Consider the following 23088-nt stretch of genomic DNA (forward strand, 5'->3'; position numbering starts at 1 on the left):
TGCTTCCGATCGCACGGACTGAGTCGGGTGGAACACCCGTGATTTGTGTTAATGATTCCTCTAGTGGTTTAAATCGTGCCCATACAGTACACAAGGTCACTGCCAGTATATGACCTAGTGATGGAAACTCCATGCTCCACGCAAAAATCGGTCCTGCCCGTTTCTACCGTATTCGAGAGGACACGTCATTTTGCGATTGAGCCCTAAGGGTCCCAAATTTTGAAAATGTCATATTCATGTAAAGAAATCTAATTAGTTCTTTAAAATAAGAATTATTCTAAAAAAAAGACAGGCATCCCCATAAAGTAATTTTTAGTCACACAAGAATGCATAGAGGAGGCTCTCTCGGAATAATTGGTGGTATAAAATATAGAGAGGAATTTTATTTTCGTTTAATAGTGTTTGATGCTGTCATTCATTTCCCCTTGATTTTTTGTCGCGCTTAAAAAAGTCGCAGATTTAAATCTAAAACAGAGATAAAGAGCTACCGAGATTATCTTTTCTGGAGCATCGTCGCTCAATCTGGAAGACTGACTAGTACATGACTTCTACCCAGGCTGACTAACTGTTTTACCATGCGCTTGAAAACCTGCTTGAACTGAACGTAAACAAAACATGGCACACAGGATTTCACTTTAATTAGATGAACAAGCCTTTTTAGGATCAACCCGGTTGTGAGATCAGAGGATTCATGTAGCGTCTGGTTATTCGCTAGTGCTGAAGGTTCATGGGTGCGCCAAATAAGGTCGCCCTAACTTTGAGGAGCCCAAGAGAAATTCAAAATCGATCAATGCCATCAAATCTCTTTTCGCGCACCATGCTGATTTAATCATTCTAAAGAGGAAAAAAATAAAAAGCGTCCATTGGTTTTCAAGAGAGATGTGGGTTTGAGCTTTGCTTGGAATTTTTCAAGGTAAAGAGGGAAATGACACATGGTACCTAAACACAAAAGCAAAACAAAACCCTCTCTATAATTCTTCTCAAACAAATACTTCAAAGCTTTTCTACGTTTTTTTCTTTTTCTTTTCATTAGACAAAATTGGCTGAAGTTTTTTCGCAGCCAAATAATGGAAGTTATAATTTAGAGAGGGAGGTAAAAGAGCAGTGGCGTGGCGTGCTTTGCGATTTATCGATTGTTATGCCATTTAAACTTATGGAAAAGGATCGATAGACAGGGTGTTCGCAGCGAACACCTTAATAATCGATTCTTTGCCACAGGTTTAAATAGCACAACAATCGATGTATCGCAATTCACGCCACGCCACTGTAAAAGAGAGGCATTGATTATCAGCCATGAGATAGGCCATGAAGCCATGAGATATCCTGAAAAAATATGAGAGGAAAACTTTAAAACTACAGCTTGTTTTTACTAATTAAAACGTTGTATTGGTGGGATAATGAATAGATCAAACGTGGAAAATCTTTTACATGACGATTGTGAGGTTATGACATTGCTGTGCTGAATGTGTGATAACGCTGAAGATAAGTTGACTATCGATATAACTGAGTTTGTTAGTTTTGTTCGATGCCTGGAGCTCGGTTGATGTTGTTGTTGTGCGGTTTTTGTTGTTCTTTTTTAAAAAGCGAAAGTAAGAATTTGAATTCTACTTTTCATTCTCGAGACCTGATTAGCAGAACGAAAGAAAACTTCCCCGAGCGCCCGTGGTGCGTTCCGATCCCGGCGCAAAAATTCGCGAAATTGCAAAGCACTCGCAAGAAAATTACCAGCATTCGAGGCAAAAACATACACCTGATGCCTGGACTTGCCGGAAGTAATGAAAGTTTCACATGTGCGGCGCGGTGGTGGGAAAGGCGCAAAAGGAGGAGGGAAGGAGGGGGGAGGGGGAAGGAGCCGCGCGAATGCGAATTGTGGGATGCGAAACTCGGACCCCCTCCGCCCCCTCGCATGATCTGATCCCCGCGAACATCGGATTAAAAGAATTGAAAATCACGACGTTGGGCTATTAGCATCAAAATAGCTGTCTTCAACGTTGGCGAGTCAAAGTTCAAACGGCTAAGAAGTAAGCACACGTCCGGAAGAGGAGAGCTCGGCTGCATTTCTTCGGCGTAGCTGCCGCGATCAGCCCGTGAGCCAAGTATTTTAGAAACTCCAAATCGGGTAAAAGTAGCCTCCATAGAGAGGGAAACTTTTTTTTGGAGGATTCAGTGTTTTCGTATGGGCGGTAACATTTTTACTGGCTTAATGACGGTTGCATTAAAAACCGCCAGTTGGCAACACTGCGTTTTGTACTTTAATCCTACTATGTTACCTTAAAAAGCAGTAAGTCCAGAACCGAAGATTTGAGGAAATAGATCTGGAGCCTTTTAAGCGGAAATTTTTTTTGACAAGCCTTCCGTTTTCCGTGAAACATCTAATAATCATGGTAGCAAGAAGTTAAAAACTGACCAGTCGCTTCAGTTTGTCACTAAAACCGACGAGATCGTGGTTTAATGGAGGGAAAAATTTTCCGGCACAGCGATTTTTATTAAGATATTTGAGATTTTGACAAAACTTTTCTTCAGCTATCTACAAAATAATTCAGGGACGTCCTGCAAGTTCCATTATCATCCGGCAATTTCGTGTTCCACACATGGCAGACGAGAAGTTAGAATAGCTCTATCTAAAAACTATGTTTTGTGGACTGCAAAACTCAAACTGCCATCACTAACATTTTTAAGCATTTATATCATCCATAAAGCTCTAAAAATATTTCTTTTAGAGATTAAATACGTACATTTTCTTGTCAAAAGGCATATTTGCTTCATTTGTGTTTAAATGGTCCTTCTTGGACAAACACTTCAACCCTAAACCCTTAACCTCTAAACTTTTTGGACTTTTCCTTTCTTGGACTTTAAATGGAAAATCTGTTTTAAATGGATCTTTCTTAATGGACTTTTGAGTCTTTTTCTTTCTTTTATCTTTTTTTTCTTCAAAATGGAGTGAGATATGGGAATTCAGTGAGAAAAAAAAATCGAATTCTAAATATCTGAGATCGATACATCGAAGAATGCAGCTGGGTCAGTTCATTCAAATATGGCAACATCGAGCTTGGGGCTTGCAGTTTGCTGCACCGAGTGAGTTTTGAATTACACGTGAATGCAATTTCTTGCCAAACCGATGCGCAGCTTTTGCGCGGCCCGGCGATGCGATGCGGCGGGTGCACATGTGAAAACGGAAACAGGATTCTGCCTCTGCGGCCTCGCAAATAAGTGCATTCTGCATTCTGTGTGCCGGCAAAAGTCCCCGGGTTTTATTTACGGGGCCCTCCGCCGGCAGGTGCACATGCACACGGTGCGAAGAAAATCAACGGGCCCCAATTCTGACCCCAGAACTTTCCACACATCCACGCTCTTCCGAAGTAAGGGCGCAACTACATTTTGACGTGAGCCTTGGAATACATAGAGTCGTATGGAGAGGGAGGCTCATATTAAAATAAAGTTACTTCCTTACGTGGAAGGATCGATGACTTCTGCGTTTCAGACCCCGTTTCGAAGTCGTTAAAGGTGAGATCTTCGTGCAACATATCCTTTATGCTCGCCCCTTTTTTGCTAGAATCCTGGAAGTTTTGCACAGATTCGGTTTCTTGCGTTTTGCAATTCATAATGCATTTTGGTAACGTGAATAACATCCTTAAAAATGGTGCAGAGACCGAAAATAAGGGGCTTGGAGGACAAGGCGCGTTAGTGCAGTTTTTGAAAAATTTGAGATATTGATGATTTCAAGTAAAACTAGTCTTAATGCATAATCTGTGAAAAATTTGCTCCCAAATTCTAATTTTTAAGCATCAACAAATCAGTGTGAACTTTCTCTCCGCCATAAGGATCCATGTAATTTCAAAACTTTAAACACGTATTTCTTGAAATAGCAAAAACTGCACATATGCGCCTTGTCCTCCATGCCCCCTAAATGACCTACAAGGCGGGGAAAAGTATTGGTTTTGGAGTGAAACTTGGAGTGAAATTCACTCCGGTGTACTCTCCCTTAGAAAATACGTGTGACATAAATAAGAAGTTTATATCACAAAAAGGGTAGATTTTTCTCTGAGCTCGTATCACTCGCGGGGTTTTTTTTTTTTGGAAGGAGAGAGGGGAGGAGAAGAGAGGAGAGAAAATAGATTTTGGAGTGAAATGCTTTCTGGATTTTACTCCAAGATTTTTAACAGTGAACAAAATCAAGAGCTACAGTACGTGATTCCTTATCGAATTTTGGGGTAAAATACGGTGAAGCATTTTGTAACATTACAGCCACAAAAGCTGTTCTCGTATGAGAAACTATGTGATATTAACACTTTATGTAACATGACTTGTAAACGTGCCGAAATGTGCAAAGTATCATTCAAAATATTCCTCTCTCAAAAGCGCCTCATGCGGCATGTGATTAGTTTCCTTCGTATTAGTGGTTATGCAATTTGAGCTACATATGAGTTAAAATAGTCGTATCACGTATTTTGCTCTGAATGCAGGAGTTCTACTTTAACGTACTTTTATTCGGGCTCACTCGATACGAGTTTTGGCGGGGTATAACATAATCAAAGTAGGATTTCTCCAATATTTTAGCCAGATCCGATTGTCTTATTAAACTTAGCAAAGCAGTTCCCTCCTTCGTTTCAGTTAGGTATTTTCTCCAGCTTTAGTGTTCGCCTGAGAGTTAGCGGTGTGTTACTTCTGGGACACCCTGTGCCTTTCCCAAACAAGTAATGAATGGCACGCTCCGCAGACGATCGGTAATCTGGGTTTTATGACGATTACAGGTTCTTTACTGCCGTGTCAACACATTAGTCGCTAATGACTGTGCCTCTTTTTCACACGCCCATAAAACGTTTAAGGGCACGGAAACCTCTGACGTAATAAACTTTTTTCGGTCTCTCTGAATCCTCGCTGCTGACTAATAGAATTATGATCATTTTTGAATATAATTGTTTTTAAAATGACCGATACATGATTGGGGAGAAAAATGTCCTCCGCCATCTTGCGGTCGCTGAAATGCTTTGTGCTGAAATTTGAAAGGAGAGAGATAGAGCAACAAAATTAATTTTTTGAACTATATCAGGCTCGATTTTTTTTATTAAAATTTACAACGTTTTGATTTGTAACAAATGTATTTACCATATAAAGATCATATAAAGATTTTAAAGCTTTTTTGGAATGTTGGTATTCAACATCCTCAGAGCTTCAGTACAGATTCTATTATTGAGAATGCATGACGAGAGACTAATATGATTGAACATTTCGTAAATTGACATGCTCACATCAGCAGATTATAAAGTCGAGCAAAAGAACAATGAAATCAGTCGATGCTGATAAAATACTATCTTTCACAGTTAACTTCTTAAGTTTTATTAAACAATATAATATTTTAGCATTATACACAGCTTTGCTTTCTTAGTATGTATAATATTTGCGTTCTATGATACATAAAGCAATACAGCTTTCAAGAATCAAATTGTAGTTACTCCAAATTACAAGGAGCCACACAGTATACAGCAATACAGGTTTCAGTGAAAAACAGAAAAGCTACGGTCATCAGTATTCCTGACGGAAAAGGGAAGATTTATTGCACTTTTCAAGGGAATTTTATGGGGGATCAGCCTCAGAAATGGAGTTCTGGTCTGTAAACAAGAATTTTTTTTAATAGAAAGTAAAAGGCCTGTTGGTAGTAGACCACCAGAACAATGGCTGATTTACATTAACTTGCGGGTCACTGAATACCTACCTCTTCCGCGCAGAGTCGCCGCGTTGCAAGAAAATAGCGCTTTACTTTCTAGTCCTCTTGTGCAAAGGAACGATAACCCCCTTCTCATAATCATGAATCATACAGTTTCACTAAAGTTTAATCTTTCGTAAGGGTTAAAGAGAATATAAAAAGTTTAGTCTCTAGTTGACTTTAATATTAATGACTTAGAAAGAAAGATTTCTCTTTAAATGAGATGAACACAAAATTTTCATTTGATTTATGGAATCATATTAAGTACATGTTTTAGGTAATAATTTAGATTTTTAAGATGTTCCATGACTTATATATTTAAAATTTGCAGTTATAACTAAATAGCTACATACATTTGGCAACGCAACGATACTCTTCTGGCTACGGGATGCATTGCCGTGTTAGACGCCTTATTGTTCCTCATCGTGCAAGACACGATTCCAACGCTAAGGATCACTTGTTCCACATATTTTCGACGCAACATTCACTCATCGGTGCACTTGTAGAGCCTCGCAGGAAATATCTTGAAAATCGAATATTTTTCTTTTGTGTAGAAGCGGATGAATAGTTGCAACTACCGTTTCAGATTATGTCTAAAGAGACACTCCCTTTACGAAAATGTTTGAAATATAGAAACGACTTGCGAAGTTCTCCAGGATTAATCAGCTAGACCAGAATCCAGGAGTGTGTATGGTATCATCGGTCAAAATAAGCCTTTTTTAGTTTTTCAATTTCTTATAAAAAAATGTCCTACCTAGAAGCTACAGCTTTCCTGATCCTCTGGTAAACTACTTGACTCTCAAAAAAGAGATGCATTGCTATAAAACGCATATTACATGTTTTTTCTTAAAATTTAACGTATAAAAACGGCGGGGGCATATATTGGTAGGCTTGAAATCAACTTTTAAGCCCCTAGTACCCGTGGCTGGGAAAGGGGGGGGGGGTGGTGCAGAGGCTTGTACTCGGGGTCTGAACCCACTCGCTCGCTCCTGAACATCGAGCATACCTCATTCCCGCGTGCGTGCGGGGAGGTATTACTGGCGGGCCCAATCCTGGCATTTGCGGGCAGTAGATGCCGGAACTCGGTTTTCTCTCAGTTTTGGACGCAAAAAAGTCTAAGTCTATTGATTTGTGTTCTGTGCAAATATTTATACCTTACACATTATAAGAGCTATAATTTTGGCGAATGTCTCTGTGTGAATGTTATTGGAATATGCGTTGTATGCGTTGAAATGTGCGACGAATTCGGCCGATCTCTCCAAAGAGGTTCACGTATAGGATGTGATAGGTGGGAAGAAATGTGGATTTTTCCGGCGATTCGAATAAATTGAGTGCTTACTTTAGGCGTGAGACCTGCCGTCTTTTAAACTCCCTTTCGAGGGTTTCGTGCCTGAGATAGGACTGTAAATCCGCTGAGCGAGCGGAACGGAATGAGCTCTGCACGATGCATGCAGCAATTTCCATAGCAGCAAGATCGCTTATAATTACCCCTCAGTAGGAAGTTTTCGTTGTCCGGAGTTTTTTCTCTCGATGTTTTCCGATCCTAAAATAAAAAGGAAATCAAATTTCCAAAAATTGCTTATTAATTTGCACGCGAAAATTAGCGTTGACCTCTAAAATTCTTCTCTAAAACTCTTGTAACATTGTTTAAATCAATAGTGTGGGGTCTCTTAAATGTATTTATTCTGGCTCATGTAAATAAATTATCGAGCAACGGGCTGATAGTTGAAATTGACTTACACCTTGTCGCCACGGGACGTTTCAAGGGATTTTTCCCAAGTTCGAATCGCAGGAGTGAAACTTCCGGAATTTTTTTTTTTTAAAACACAAAAAAATGTCTTCTTCTTTTGAAGTCATTCCTGGTACTCCACAGGGACTCTTAATTAGTACTGTGATGAGAATTGACTAACTCAATAATATTTTTCCCAAACGCGCAGGTGAAATTTTTTCCTGGAACAAATCCCATGAAACGTCCCGTAGAGACAGGGCCTTACAAAGCGACGGACAATGAAGATCTAGGGAGTATTGAGCGATCATATTGGTTAAATGGGTAGTGCCAATAGACTAAGGAAGAAAATGATGGACTAACTGTAGGGTCTCTCTTTGATTGCCGTTAGTTAGTCTATTACCTACCTCCTCTGTCTATTGCAACCGTTCCTTCCCACCATTAGGATCCCTCCAAATCCCTTTTGTCATTTTTGCCTATCTCTTCGTCTACCAATTTCAACAATCAGCCCACTGTAACCTCTTCCCACCGAACATTTGATTCTATCGACTAAAACTGCCCAAGTGGCAACACAGCGCGGCATCGGCGCGGAAGCGCGAATGAATTTAACGCGATTGGCTCACAATGGGACTGATTGTGCGGATAGACAATGCTGTGTCGGCTAATTGCGGCTGTTGGTGGTTGTTGCAGGTACTACCCGTACGCTACGAGGGAATACAACGCGAACCAGGCGCAGGTTAGCCAGGGCCAGGGCCAGAGCGGGGCCCAGCCGCAGCAGACTCCACCGCAAGGGGCCCACCACCCGGTGCCGGTGGCGACGCCCAACAACTGGATGCCCATGCTCCACTCGGGCGTCTTCTACAACGACGCCGCCCCCGGACAAGGCGTCCCTGTCACCGTCGCCATCCCGGTAGCCGTCCCCGCTGCAGTGCTAAAGGACAATGTAAGTGCATCGACTAATTAGCCGGCCCCAGAGCTGTTGCAACATTTTCTAGCTCCCAGATAAAACCAGTTTGCGATCCTGGTCATGACATTAACATGTCTCTACATTCTATATTGAATTTGAATGTAAACCATTAGACAAGGTCTTAATTAGGAGTAAAAGTCACATGTTTTCTCCTCGGAATCTTGCAAAGGAAACGATTCGCATAACGGAAAGCTCGGAAATTAACTACTGAGCGAAACAAGTGCGCGGACAAAAAATTGTTGACGAAATATCCTATAACCGCATCTTTTGTATTTTAGCCCTTAAATCATTGTTAATTGAAAACACTTATATTTTGTTAAGGAGTTAGTTTTTAGACTTCCCGTGGAGTGGTTCGTTTTCCATGTGATATTTTGCAGAGAAAACATGTAGCTTTCTGCTTTAATTAATACCTTGTTTATAGGCACATTGAAATCATTCACAAAAAAGAACAAGAAAAAATGGTTCAGCGCTCTCACGTCTGAGCAGAGGTAAGTCAAAAGACTTTACCTACATTTAGACTAGGGATCGTAACACTACCCTCGCAGAGCAAGACATTAATCTGAGCAGGGCTGGTACTTAGTCAAAATACAGGTGACGCAGACACGTCATATTCTAGGCGTGAAAGAACTTAATTACATTTGATTGTTGCATAATTTCTATTTGCAAATTTTATCTAGGGGCCGTCCCTAAATTACGTAACCATCCAAGGGACAAGGGAAGCAGGGGTCTTCGCTGGCTTTGCGCGGCGTTACAAAAGGTCGGGGTGGGGGTGTAGAGCGAAGCGTTACGTAACGAGTTTAAGTGATTTTTTTTTCGAATTCCTGTAGAACTTTTCGTCGGATATCTTTAGAGGTTTTAAGGAATCTTGAAAACATTATCTTTGCAATACTTTCACCTCACTTCACTACAAAGAAACGACAATCCGCACAGTAAATGTAAGGGGATATTTGGATTATTTTTTATTGAAACGGGGGTGGGGTGGGCAAACGATACGTAATACGTAATTAACGTAACAATACGTCTAGCAAATCGTTACGGAGCGTTACAGGGCGTGAGGGATGTCAGAAAAATTGAAAATTTAGCATTACGTAATTTAGGGACGGCCTCTTACACCATATTATAGTATCTAAACTATTAGCCAGCCACCGTGTGGATCCTGTTGGCAGGGATTTCTGGAGACTTTAACAAAAGGATAGAACAAACACCTAACGGCAGAATTTCTCGAGGGAGACTTAGACTTTTCCATGTTAGAGTGCTCTAAATGTAGTTGAAAAAAAAAATAGAATGTCACGGAAAAATGAAACGGTCCTCGGAGACTTTAACGAAAGGATAGAATAAACGCCGCGGTGTTCGGAGGCACTTCTCACGGGAAATTCTGCAAAGGTCATGAGGTGTCCCAAGTTTAGAGAGGGGGTGGAGGGGGGGGGGGAGAACCCACGAAACTTTTCATGAAGGAATAAAGGGGTTCTACGGAGACTTTAACGATTGGGTAGAAAGAACACAAAGCTAAGGAATTTCTCGTAAGAAACATAGGAAAGTTATAAAATGTGTCGGAAATTTACTTAGACAAAAGTTCTAGGAGACTGTCGAATATTCCTGTCTGAGAATGTCACTGATTGTAGTGAAATCTTGATGGGAAAGAATATCTCATGATGCTTTGATTTTTACCCTATTTAATGGTTTATTCTGGGATCGGGGCTTCGACTGCTTTCCATGAGTGTCTATTTTCGGTCCATAGTTCCAATTGAGTCCATATGCCCGATATTTAGCTCATCACATCCGTGTTATATCACTGTATAACACTTTCCTTTAATCAAATAAGGCCAGCCTCTCCTTACAGCTGCGACCGGGCAAGCTCCGCGGCAACACTTTCAGCAGACTAGCAGCTTCTACTTTGTTCGATTTGTCCTCGCATAAATTACCGGAGTTGTAAAGTGGGAAGTCTTCATTTCTGTGTCACTGCACTGGTTTCCAGCTGGATGCAAATATTAAAAAAAGCGAAATGCATGTACATGTGTATCAGGATGATTCTACACCACGCATTTATTAATGGTCATCTGGTATAGACTAGTGAAGCGATGGAGAGGGGAGGCTGTGTATGAGACATTAATTGGAAATCTTATCGGGAGCTAATGAGATGTTATCGTCTAGCCTGGAAATACGTGTTTCAGAGGAAAGTGTGCTCCTGTCGCCACTTGAGACAAGCATCTGCAGGGCTCGGTTGCGAAGGAGTTGACTCGACGTCCACCATGGACCAGGCTGCCCTCCTAAGTAAAAACGTCCTATGAACATTCGAATGATGCCAAATTCCTACCGATAATTACTTATTTTTGAGGAAAGAAGAAACAACTTAATCGGCCCGAAACATTGACAAAGAAACAACTTAAATCGAAAACTTCCCGGGTTTTTTATTTTATGTGTTCTTTTTATTATTTGCGGCCCTAGTCCCGATTTAAGTTGTTTCTTTGTTTTTGAGGAAATATATGTTAATCGTTCCTCGAAATGAGGAATACTGTAGAAACCTAACCTAACCTAACCAAGATTTGTCCCACCCTGGATTTATTAACTCCACATTGTTTGACACTGGAAGGTCTACATTCAACAGTATCAATTGAATTTAGTTGGTAACTGAATCTTATGAAAGAGATATATTGCTGAAAAAATGGGTTTGAAACCAAAAACGACCATTTGTAAAAATTTGTTCGAGTTTGATGTCGTTTACCGACCAGGAAACGAAAAAATTTTAGGAGGAGTATTTTTGTTGATTTAACTCATCTACATTGGGGAAAAAATTAATAAAAATGCCCCGATTTCAGCCTGTCACTTCCTGATGTTCCGCTTCCATCAGATCCATGTTTGCGACATTGCGTCTCTCCAAAAAGATTTGACTATCAGCTAAAATTCATTACATTTAAACCTTGCACAGTTTAAAAATGCTAAAACTACACTCCAGGCCAGTTTCGGCCCTTGATTGCATTCATCTTTTCAGATACGTTGGATTAAATTACGAATGAAACTCTCTGAAAAGTCTATGGGAAATTTTTCATAATTCGTCCGGAAAATCCGTATTTTTATGAAGAAAATTTGGCAACATTTCTATATTCATACGTCGTTTTCCCATAGGACAGCAGTATGCCGGAAGAGAGCGTCCAAGCGAGTGTTGTCGGCGCTCCGCGTTTGGAATTCTGGGCACATGGTCCGACTCAGCCCCGACCCTGGACAGGTCGTCGCTCCTCCGACGTAAAGCCGTATCTCAATTTTCTCGTGAACCCTGTTCCGCGCGTTAATCCATGCTTTCTGGGGCTCATGCGAAAATCGAGGTACGTCTTTACGTCGGAGGAGCGACGAGGTTGCCTGTCAAAAGCGTGGCTTAAACAGGCTCCGACCCGAGATTGCACGGAACTTTCATCATTTCTTTATAGGCAGACGCTTGGAGGGGGAACGGAACCTGCCTTCTGGGAGGCTTACAACCGACTTTGCGTGGGCAGATATTTTTGAAGGATCTCGGTGTTGGGAGGGGGGAGGGGGTTCAGCGTTTATGGTGGAGGGATCCGAGAGTGAAGACTTTGAAGGAGATAAGTGTCCCCGCTTTTGGTGCTCGGTTGAATATTGTTCTTCACGGGACTTTGGCATTCTCTTATGTCGTGCAAGTCTTTCGTACCTTTATATTCTTGAGTCTATAACTAGCCAACAATCAAGAGACCTGTTCTGCTTGTTCCAGGAACTTTCGTTAGTGTGGTGTGAAAATTTCTGCACAGCTCAGTACTTGGCTCCGAACATTTTTGTATTATATTGAATTTCACAAATCAGAGTTTACTAGAATCAAACATGGCAACGGCGTGGTGTGCTTTGCGATATATCGATTGTTACGCCATTTAAACCTATGAAAAAGGATCGATAAATAGGGTGTCCGCAGCGAACACCTTTATAATCGATTCTTTACCATAGGTTTAAATGTCATAACAATCGGTACATCGCAATTCACGCCACGCCATTGAACCATGAGCATGCACTCGTAATTGAATTAAACAATCAAAATGTATAACTTTAGGGCAGGATAGTGGCTAGTGCATATACGAGTAAAGGAGCACACTATAAAAAATATTTACTACTATTTTAATGTACGGTGAATACTTTTGCCTACTCTAGGTTTTGAAGGCAGTTATCTGCATTATCAATTTTGGTCTTGAATTATTCCATGTTTTGACTAAGCACAGTTAAGAATGCACGAGTTTTTCTCTCTTACGTCCTTTCTTCTGAGGTTAAAGATCACCAAAACTTTTGAATAATATAGCCACGTTATATCCATAACGTTTCGCAAAGATAATTTCGTTTTAAGATTAATGTCTTTAGAAAGGTTTACAGTTTCCTGATTATATTTTTCTCTTTTGTTTATCCTTTAAAGAAGGCACTTTTCTTTTACATTTTTAGAGAAGACTCATGTGGGGAAGTTAGGACGTTGTACTGCTATGCGTAAGAGTGATTTTCTGATGATTGAAACAGTCCTGCCTTTTTTATAGTTTTTAACATTTTGAACTACCTAAAAAAATAAATCGGAAAGGAAGACCTAATGCAAAAATTGTGGGAGGTTATTTATACGTATTTGTAAGCTTGGGTAGTTAGGTTCATGCAACAAGTCTGAGGGAACATGAGATCACAAAATTCCAAAACCGCGGTTACTGATCCGACTTATCATTGTGCGGTCTAAAGGCTCAGTGTAGATACTACCTCACAGTTTTCGCATGATTCAATGCTCGGTCACAGAAATAAGCAATTTTCAACAGTTGTATTGTATTAATTATTTTTCAAATACAATCGTCCCACGTATTTGAAAACACTCACTACTAAACTGGTAACTTTTGGGACTCTCATTATTGCAAAGCACCAAAAGATTTTGAAGATTTTGACCACAGATTTTTGAATTAAGTTTGAAGAGATACGAAAAATAGGGCAATGATAGTCATAAAAAAGAAGCAATGAAGTAGGAGCTAAGATGGAGCTTTAAAGTCTTCACCAAGAAACCTATCACCCTCAACCCATAAGGTAAATGAGAAACATATCTCTCCCTGTTGGTAATGCAGCATGGTCTCTGCACAAAGCCTGACCTGCCCTTTCTCACGATCAATTTTCATTACCAGACCATAAAACACTAGACTCCTTCCCGTATGTTGGTAAAAATCTCGATATATACTCGAAGAAGTTTCATACATCTTGACGTCGATATTATCACAGGAGAAGTTCATTTATTTTTCGAAACAGGGATTCGTCGAACGTATAAAACTGCGCAGAAAGAGAGTACGGCCGCGCCGAGGAAAACCACCGCATGAACATTCCAATGTTGCCAACTTTCCTCTGATGAAGTATTTATTTAGGGGGAAGTTCTGATTATCTCGCCTTGAAATTTTCCAATATCTTAGATCGAATTAAGAATGAAATCCTGTTGAAAATTTTAGGAAAAATATGCACGAGCCTCTCTGAGGATTCTAATTCAATTGAAGGAAATTTGGCAACATCTGAAGGCTCATACGGCGTTCTTCCTGAGTACGATGGAGTGGGAGGACGATTCTGCCGTGCTAAGGAAGAACGCCGTATGAGCCTTCAGGTGTTGCCATGTTACCTCCGATAAAACCCGAATTTACTGGGAAAATTGCAAATATTATTTTCTAAAAATTTCAGACAATTTTGTACGCAATTTAATCTAAAATATCTGAAAATTTCAAGGAAAAATATGCATGAATGTTGTCAAAAATGCATGTTTAATCAAGGGAAATTTGGCAACTCTCGGATGTTCATACGGCGTTTTTCCTTAGCACGGCAGGATTGAAGATCAGCTCGATGCGCCCAGAGAGCACGATCGCATCGTTTCTCTCATCAATTAAAGGACGTTAACCAAGCATCGAAGGAGGAATGGGGAAAATTCAGCAACGGTAGGAACTGGAGTAGTCGCGTCTGCCGGATATTATCATATGTCACTCCGGTATCTGGAGGATCGTAGCGTGGATCCGTTCATCCCGTGACGTAGCATCTTCTGTCGCCATTGTTGTCAGATTTAATGTCGCAACGCAATGGAGAATTTTCAGGTGTCTGACATCTGAAGAATTTCTTTTATTGATGGAAAGTATGGATTGTTGGAAGAGAGGCTGCCAAAAAAGATGCTTGATTGGGTCCCTCCTGGGAGGAGACGAAGGGGACGCCCAGTGCAATGTTGGCGACAGGGGGTTAAGGATGAGACGAGGGAGTGCCAACTCCCTCATGACCTGTGGGTGAACCGAGTTTTGTGGCGGTTAGGCGTCGTAGAGCGCCAGAGAGTGCTGTGAGAGCGACTCCTATGTATGTAAGTATGGATTGTATTCGATACATAAAGTAGGCGTTCTATCGCTGAGATTGTATCGATATCGATTCGTTTAAAATGTAAGCAAAGTCTCAAAATTCAATCGAGCGATCTGTGGAAACGAGTTATTGTGATTGATTTTTGATTCTTTTGAGCACTACATGGCAATGGAAAGTGAAGTTGTTGAAGAATTTCTTCGCTTTCTGCTTTTTTAACTTAAATCCTATAATTTTTCTATCGTTTCAAACCAAATGATACATCGAACTGCTATCAAATATGGCCCATGCTATATACGATCTCGAGAATCTTCTCGATTCCGATATTGAAAAATTATTGGAGGATCTATGTAAGAGAATGATCTATTGTGCTAAAATAAACTTATTTAAATAGAAAATGCCGCTCTATGACGCCACGAAGCAGTAACTTTTCTGATTTTTCATTATTTCCTTCAATTTCCCATGAGAGAAAATAAATGTTATAAATACTAAGAACTCGGATAATGATGTATTTTCTTATGACAGAATAACACCCACTCGAGCAAATTCTCCAATGGATGGATGTAAGTGAAACAAGTTTATGGGGAAGAATTGGGAATTGTAGAGAAAACCATGAGTGGAATAGTGTATTACTGCTAACATAAGTTACATATGGATGGACAGACAACTGAAAGAGACTGAGAAGCCGTACGCGCGCCGAAACAATTACGAGCACTCGTAAAAACCATTTATAGTTCCATTAAAATCCAGAAACAATTAGGGGTTTTCAACTCTCCTGCAGAAAGACTTCTTTTGTCTAATGTGATTTTCGCAAGAAGAAGCATTACGTCGAATAAATTCATTTACACTAAAACTTCGGGAAAAATGATCTATCTGCTCTAGGCTTAATTCGTATTTTTTAAAGCAATAAAGCGTTTATGGTAGTCCTTGGGCAGAAAATCAGCCCAGAACCGGGTTGAAAACTCCAATCCTAAAATCCAATCCATCCCTCAGACTATCTTTTAAAGCTTCCAATATTGATTGACCTCTTTTCCACAAATATGTTTAATTGTAACAAATAGAGCTCAGGGTTTTTAGCAGTGTCTGACAACTGCGGTTAGGTGGAAATGTATTTTTCGGTATTAGCAGCGAGAGTTGCCGTGCAGACGTTCCTATCTTCACCTCTTGATCTCTCTCTCTTTCCACCTGGCCCCGTGTCGTGACTCTATCTCAGATGCTGGCCAAGTCTCCCAAACCAATCATAAAGCTCCCCCCCCCCCCCCCCCGCTGATGCGCATCCACCTCCACCCTTTGAGTAATTATTTTTTCATTGCTCGATCATTGTAATCGGGGATAAGCCATAAGAAATGCAAAACGCACGCTTTATTTTCATCGTCTCAACGTTGCCGTCAACACGAGACTTTGAATAATCGAATATAATTGTTCTTGCTTCAGCCTATAAACATCCAAATCTACCTACCTAGTCCCCGCAGTATTATTGATAATGGAGAATTTTCGCGCACATTTTTTATTGCTTCATCTGAGAGTTCCCAAAGAGCTGATTTTGCAGTATTTATTATAATTTTTTTCGGCAATGAGAAATAGTATAAAAATAGATATAGAAGTGAAAAAATGCGCCACCTAGTGACGTCATCTGACGACATTTCCCATTTAAACGCATGCATTTTAGCAGATTCGATAGTTTTGTTATATCTCCTCCGATAATTGATCAATTTATGAACCAATTAAGGGTATCGTCATGTTCAGCTCACTTCATAGCGTCCACTCGAACACGGAATTAATCAAATTTCAGACACCTGCAAATTCTCAATTTAAATATTTCCTTCAGAAAATACACTAAAACCTGGGTCATATCTCCATTTGAAAAGAGTAGGCTCATATACGGTCCATCACCTTTCGATAGCCGAAAAAATAATGGACAACGGCCCAGCATTCGATAGAAATGAGCTGTGACAAGAAACGAAAATGTAGGGGGTCAGAAAGCCTAGTTATAATGATAGCAACCTGAAAATATTTTAGTGAGTAACTTGCAAGCACCCGATGACTCTATGAAGTCGAATGTTGAGTGAATGCTTTAAGCTGCGAGGCATGCATGACTGTTATTGGTCGTCACTTATACACTTTCTTGATCTGTTTATTTTGATTCTCTGCCAACTGATCTTTTCCTCGAGAGTTCATTAATATTCCACTTGCAATTAATACGCGAAGAAGAAATTTAAAACAAAACTAGAGCATGAGTATGGACGGCATTGCTTCAATCGCACGCTTTCCAACATTGCAGTATACAATGTAAGATTCTAAGTGCAAGACTTCGTTTCCTTGATCGTTTAACTTCAAATTTTAGCCGTGCTAAAAGTAAAATGGAAACAATTTTTAGTCATTCCCCATTATATAAATTCAATAAATGAAAGGATTGGTCGACTAAAAGCTCATTATAATAAAATCATATGACTGTTCATGTAATGGATGTGAAGTTGCATAATTGTGGAAACACTCTTGAGAAACCTGCACTTTTAGATGCTTCAACTGTGCATTTTTTGCCAGGAATCTGTTCTCATAAATAATTTTAAGCTTTTTCGTCTCATCTGGAAATGCATGGGAAGGAGGGCAATCATATTCAAACGAAAAAAACAAAAAATTAGAGTAGGAATACCATATCAATACGTCCTTTTTCTCAAATGATGTATAACAGGTGAGGCTGTGTCTAAGATACACTACTTACGTCGCAAATCGAAATATAAATCAATTTTTTGGAGGCACTCCAAGCTCCAGCACTCGGAGATGACGCCGCACTATAAACATACTATTGAAAACGCGTTTATGTCGTGTTTGAATTATGGACGGTAAGCTTGTCCAATAAATCTATCGAGATAATGATAAAATCTCGATCATACAGAAGCTTCATATTTTCAGTTCATATAAATTGTGCTTAAAATTTTGGCAAGAAAGACATTTCGGTCTACATACTGAATAGCAATCACCAACTTAGAGACCTGAATGCGCGGAAAGAAAAGTAGAAGAGCCTTCAAGTGGTGTAATGAGTGTGTAAAATCGTGCATTCAAATTTTGGCGAAAAAGGCGTAGTGACCTACTCAATCGCGGTCATCAACAAAGACATTTAAACGCGTGTGAGGAAAAAGTAAGAGTCACCAAATAGTGCACGTAGTGTGTTAAATTGTGCCTCCAAATTTTGACAAATTTTAGCCCTCTGAATCGTGGTCACCAGAGACTTGAACGCGCGTAAAGAAAAGTAAGAGCCACTGAGTAGTTTATTAAATTAGGATCCTTTGAGAGTTTGAACATTATGTGTGATTCAAAGATAGGCGTAGTGACCTACTCAATCGTGGTCATCAACAAAGAGATTTAAACGAGTGGGAGGAAAAAGTAAGAGTCACCAAATAGTGCACGTAGTGTGTTAAATTGTGCCTCCAAATTTTGACAAATTTTAGCCCTCTGAATCGTGGTCACCAGAGACTTGAACGCGCGTAAAGAAAAGTAAGAGCCACTGAGTAGTTTATTTAATTAGGATCCTTTGAGAGTTTAAACATCATGTGTGATTCAAAGACTTTTAACAAAAAAGCCGAAGCTTTTAATTATTAACCTAGTGGTCAGTATGCCACTTGTAGCAGAATGCAGAAAATGGGCAATAGTGGGTCGCACTGGGTGCCTTTCCCTGCTGTTCTCCAGGTTTGGGTTTCCCAACCTCGATGCCGCTGGCCGGTGACAAACGTGACTTTCCCTGATTCGTGATAGGGTTATTGGTATTTACTCTTCCACGTAAGTTAAGTCGCGACACTTGGTACTTGGTTCCGCCTGCGGAAGAAGCGACCGCGGCGCGGCGCAGGCGGCACTCGGCAGACGGCACGTTGCCTTTACGGCCGTGGGAGTAAGATATGGGTCACTTCTCACTCGGACGTAGCCTCTTCCCACCCGTCCCCTCTCCTCACACCCCCCTCCCTCCACCGTTGTTGGCGTCAACCACAACATTGCAGCTGTAGTAATGATGACCGTTGTGGCGCATCCTCTCTGCCAATTACTAGTAACGCGGCATGGCGGATCCCTATGAAAAGCCGCGTATTTTTCACGCCACGCTGAGTGGCCATGTGAACTTGAATATGAGTTTACTCACCTTCAAAGCCTGGTAAGGGGCCGTCCATAAAGGACATCAGGCTTTTTTCTGATTTCTTTCTAACCCTGTCCTCTCCGTGTGTTGGGAGTCATTTTCCTCTTTACCCTCCTACGGAGAGAATCCTTGCGCAGTCTAAAACCCTCCTACCTATAATCATTTGTGAACGGCACTTAATGGTCTGTTTACATTGGTTTAAATGGACCGCGCTAAGCAGCGTGGAACTAAGCCACATCCGCTATTGCCAAATTTAATCAGGCAATTTAATTTTTTACATGAAAACGGTTGTGCGGATTTTTTTTTGCAAATTTTAGTGAATTTTCTGCATAGTATGTAGCAAATCCTTAAAATTTTCAAAGGAATCCGCACAAACGTTCTCTTGTAAAATATTAAATTGCCCCGTCAAATTTTGCAATGGCTGATGTGGCTTGGTTCCTTTCTGCTGAACGCGGTCCAACAGTAGCCGGGAGATTTTCTGAACTCACTCTTTATTTTATTTCTTTTTATATATTACTTTGGTTACGTACTTATTTAATTTTTTAGGGGCAGGGAGGGGGAATATCTACGTGAGAAAAAAAAAATTAGAGACTTACTCAAAATCGTATAAATTGATCGGTATTTTTAATTAAAAACTAAATATTATAAAAATCCTAAAAATCAACCTCTCCATCCAGATTCAGAAAATAGAAATGAAAAACATACTAATTGCCATCAGATAATACAAAGAACGCAAATCCTCTTCCTTCTCGCGAAGAATCTACAAAAAGTCCTCTGATTGTAGGCTGAATCTCCGAAAATCAATCATCAGCCCTATGCCATCAGATCTGTTACTCAGTGAACCTGATAGTTCTACAATATTTTCATCTTCCGATGACGTATAGGAGGTTTTAAGCAAAATGCACGCTTCAGATCAAGTATCACACCCTGACTAAGATCTCATTTTCTGTTCCAGATTCCTCCGAACATGTACATGGGTAACACGCACCCTGGATCCGTGCAAAGCGTGCCTCTATACGTACAGGATCGTCCCCAGGGTCTGCAGATGTCGCATCCGAATCTCATCGGCGCACCTCAGGACGGAGGGATGAAGTACTCTTACGGCCCATGCATGTGCCCGGTGTCTTACTCGACGAAAGTGGAGGCCGATCAGCCACAGCCTCCATCGACGCCGGAACAGCCGACTCAGCCAGCCACCCCGACACGCGAGACCTATGTCGTCCAACCCGTCGGCACGACAACAGCTTAAACTTTGACAGTCGAGAGTAGATCATGCGATCGATGCGACAAAAAATGCCAAAAATGTACTGCGCTAAGGCAGCGTAACTAGGGGGAATAGACTGATTTATTTTTATAAGTCAATGATTGGGGATCCAGCAATTTGGCAACATTGTCTTTTCGCCATTTGAACCTATTGAAATGGATCGATTCTTGGAGGGGTCAGGTGCTCCGACAAGAATCGATTCTCTGGCATAGGTTTAAATGGAGAAAATCCGGTGTTGCCAAATTGCTGGATTAGCCTCTGAAGTCAATGCTGCCTTTAGTGTGCAGAACTGTTGTTAATAAACACGAAATCGTTCCTCTGAAGTCGGGGCGGGACTGCAATTTGAGATGAGCCCTCTTGTGCGTGTAACTATATGCTTTCCAGAGCTCACCTTGAAGTAGAAATACGCCCTTACGTCAGAGGAGCATGATGCATAATTGGCGCAAAACATACCCGTGTATGCTTCGGGTCTGTCCGGGCAGTAGGATTGTTCGTCGTCAAATTACGACATTTCATCAAATCAGTTTTAGCTGAGTTAAACTTGGTTTTTTCATCATGAGAAGGAGATAATTTCAATAAATGTAGAGTGATTTATCACCAAGCACTTATTGGAAATTAATATAAGCAAAAAAGAAGGACCCCGTAGAGAAATACTTGGTTGTGAGGGTCATTTAAATATTTCCGATTCTTTGAAGAAATCGACCCTAGTAAACATTTAATCCAGTTGTAATTAGAGTACAATACAAAGAGACTACTTACTTAAAGTAAAATTAACTATGACCTCAGCTAATAATTCATCCAAAGAAAGAAAATCTTTTTATTTTTATTCTCTTAAAAGACTTGATATGAAAAGGAGGTTGTTCATTCAGAGAGGTCAAAACTGATTATTTTTTACCAAAAGCTCATTGAAATGTTTCTCTTGAGTGGACGATTTGAAATTCTTCAAATAAATTATTTTCCTATGAAAAAACCTTATTTTTTACTTATTTTTTTTTGAAACCTCATGCATTTATATATACAAGTTTCCACGCAAAAAAAGGAGTCGTAGCTCTTACTATGCTAATTTCTACTTTTTGCACAACCTAAATTCCGAGTTTAAGGTACAACATAACTTTTGTAATAGCATTAAAATTAGTCCCGGTAACAATGAAATCATTAAAACTACAAAAATTACATTATTACTAAAAATTACTACATACTAAAAATTAAGGGTGCGCCTGAAATGAGACACTAACATTCCGAACGCTATGATTCTCCTTGTGCAGTTCTGCCTTGCTGAGGAGAATAACACTATACAAATGTAAGCGCTCCTAAATTTTTACTTATAAAACACGAATTTTCGGAATTAATGTCCGTAACTTTGTTCGAACTTTTCAGAGAATTTTACTATCAATTTAAGATATAACATCAAAAAAATTTAAAAGAGAAATATTAACAACGCTTGTCGGAAATGAAAATTTTGGCCGAGACATTTTTGCAATGCCGTAACGCCCATACGGCGTTCCTCTTTCTCATGGCAGAGCTTTTCTGCCATGCTAAGGAAGAACGCCGTATGAGCCTTCAGGAGTTCAGGCGTTGCTAAATTTCCTTTGGTAAAACCTTAATTTACTGGGAAAAGATTGAATTTTTTCTTCAATTTTTTCAGACGATTTTGTTCGCAATATCGTATAAAATGTTCAGAAAAAACACGCATAATCGTTCTCAAAAAACATGTATTATCCGAGGCAATTCGGCAACTCTCGAATGTTCGCACGGCGTTCCTCCTTAGCACGGCAGTGTTACCGTTTGATAGGCAAATCTAGCTGGCAAAAAACGCGCAGATTCATATGTAATTGGGCTTCATTGCAGTGCATCTATAGTAAGTCGTGTAAGTGGTGCAAATCGCGGCATCCCCTTTATAAAGCGTGACAGCGTAAAGCGCAAGCAGCTGTCTGTGATGTCATAATTATTCACGAGTAAATCATGCATGTACATCTTTAATTACATCTGCATGGGAATTGATTAACCGGAGCGCTCACTGTAGAGTCCTCAGTCTTATCTTTCATTCTACGTTAATTGTTACCGAACCAGTCCAGTCGATTAACATTCAATCACTTTCCAGGGAAGACATTAATGAGAAAATATTTACGGCATCAGTCATAAAACAGGCACGCAAATATTGACACCAGCCGGCGCGGCGGCGTGATAGAGAGAGAGAAGGTGGCATAGCAAGTGCTCCCTTTATTTTCTTGCCTCAAATTGAATTTTTATTTCTTGGTATCTGATGGCCGGAGGGATTAGAACTGGACCACTATTATTGCGGGCGTTTGAACTTTATCACAAAGAAGACTAATGGTCGAAAATAACAGTTTCATAAAGGTTATGCCGCGCGCGCATGTCTTCATTATTCAGCCGGCTCCCCACGCACTTTCATTCGATACTGTAAACCAGGCCTCGCAATTATTTTCGGGTTCAAGCCAGGATAGACGGTAAAAAAATCAACTTTAGAAAACAAATAGCCCCGAGGAATCTTTAATTTTTATCCATTCTTCCTTTCATATTTATACCTTACGTACTTTAATTATACGCAATAGAAACAGAGGAACTGTTAGCTGCCGCAGTCTCGTGAGTTAAAGGCTCAAATAAAGTTAGCTTTTTTGTCTTCATGAGTCGAAGAAAAATTTCGGAGGATATGGATTTGATCGACATGAATCGATTTGAAAATAAAAAAAAAAAATGAATTGAACGACGTGAATCGTTCGAAAACGATTCGATCGGCATGATTTGATCGATTCATGGGTTTCGCGATCGATTCGCAGGTTTTTCGATCAAATCATGGAGTTTTCCATCGATTCACGACGGTCAATACACGTTTTTAGTTTTCGATCGATTCACGTCGATTGAATTGACATCGTTTCTTTTTTTTTATGTATAAAGTTGTCGATCAATTCGGTGTCGATCGATTCATGTCAATCGAATCCATACCCTCCAAAATTTC

At 40.2% G+C, this 23088-nt stretch overlaps 1 protein-coding gene across 1 annotated transcript in view; it reads left to right on the plus strand.

Annotated features, from left to right (window-relative positions):
• The window catches only part of LOC109037305 (uncharacterized), a 64732-nt gene extending 44582 nt beyond the window's left edge, over positions 1-20150 (plus strand). The window contains exons 3-4 of the mRNA XM_019051903.2: positions 8121-8373; positions 19803-20150. Of these exons, the coding sequence (XP_018907448.2) occupies positions 8121-8373; positions 19803-20096 (547 nt within the window). The 3' untranslated portion in view covers positions 20097-20150. The remainder of the gene's footprint in view (positions 1-8120; positions 8374-19802) is intronic.
• The last annotated feature ends 2938 nt before the right edge of the window (positions 20151-23088 follow it).

This window comes from Bemisia tabaci, chromosome 5 (genome assembly GCF_918797505.1).
Source record: "Bemisia tabaci chromosome 5, PGI_BMITA_v3".
NCBI classification, from domain to species: Eukaryota; Metazoa; Arthropoda; class Insecta; order Hemiptera; family Aleyrodidae; genus Bemisia; species Bemisia tabaci.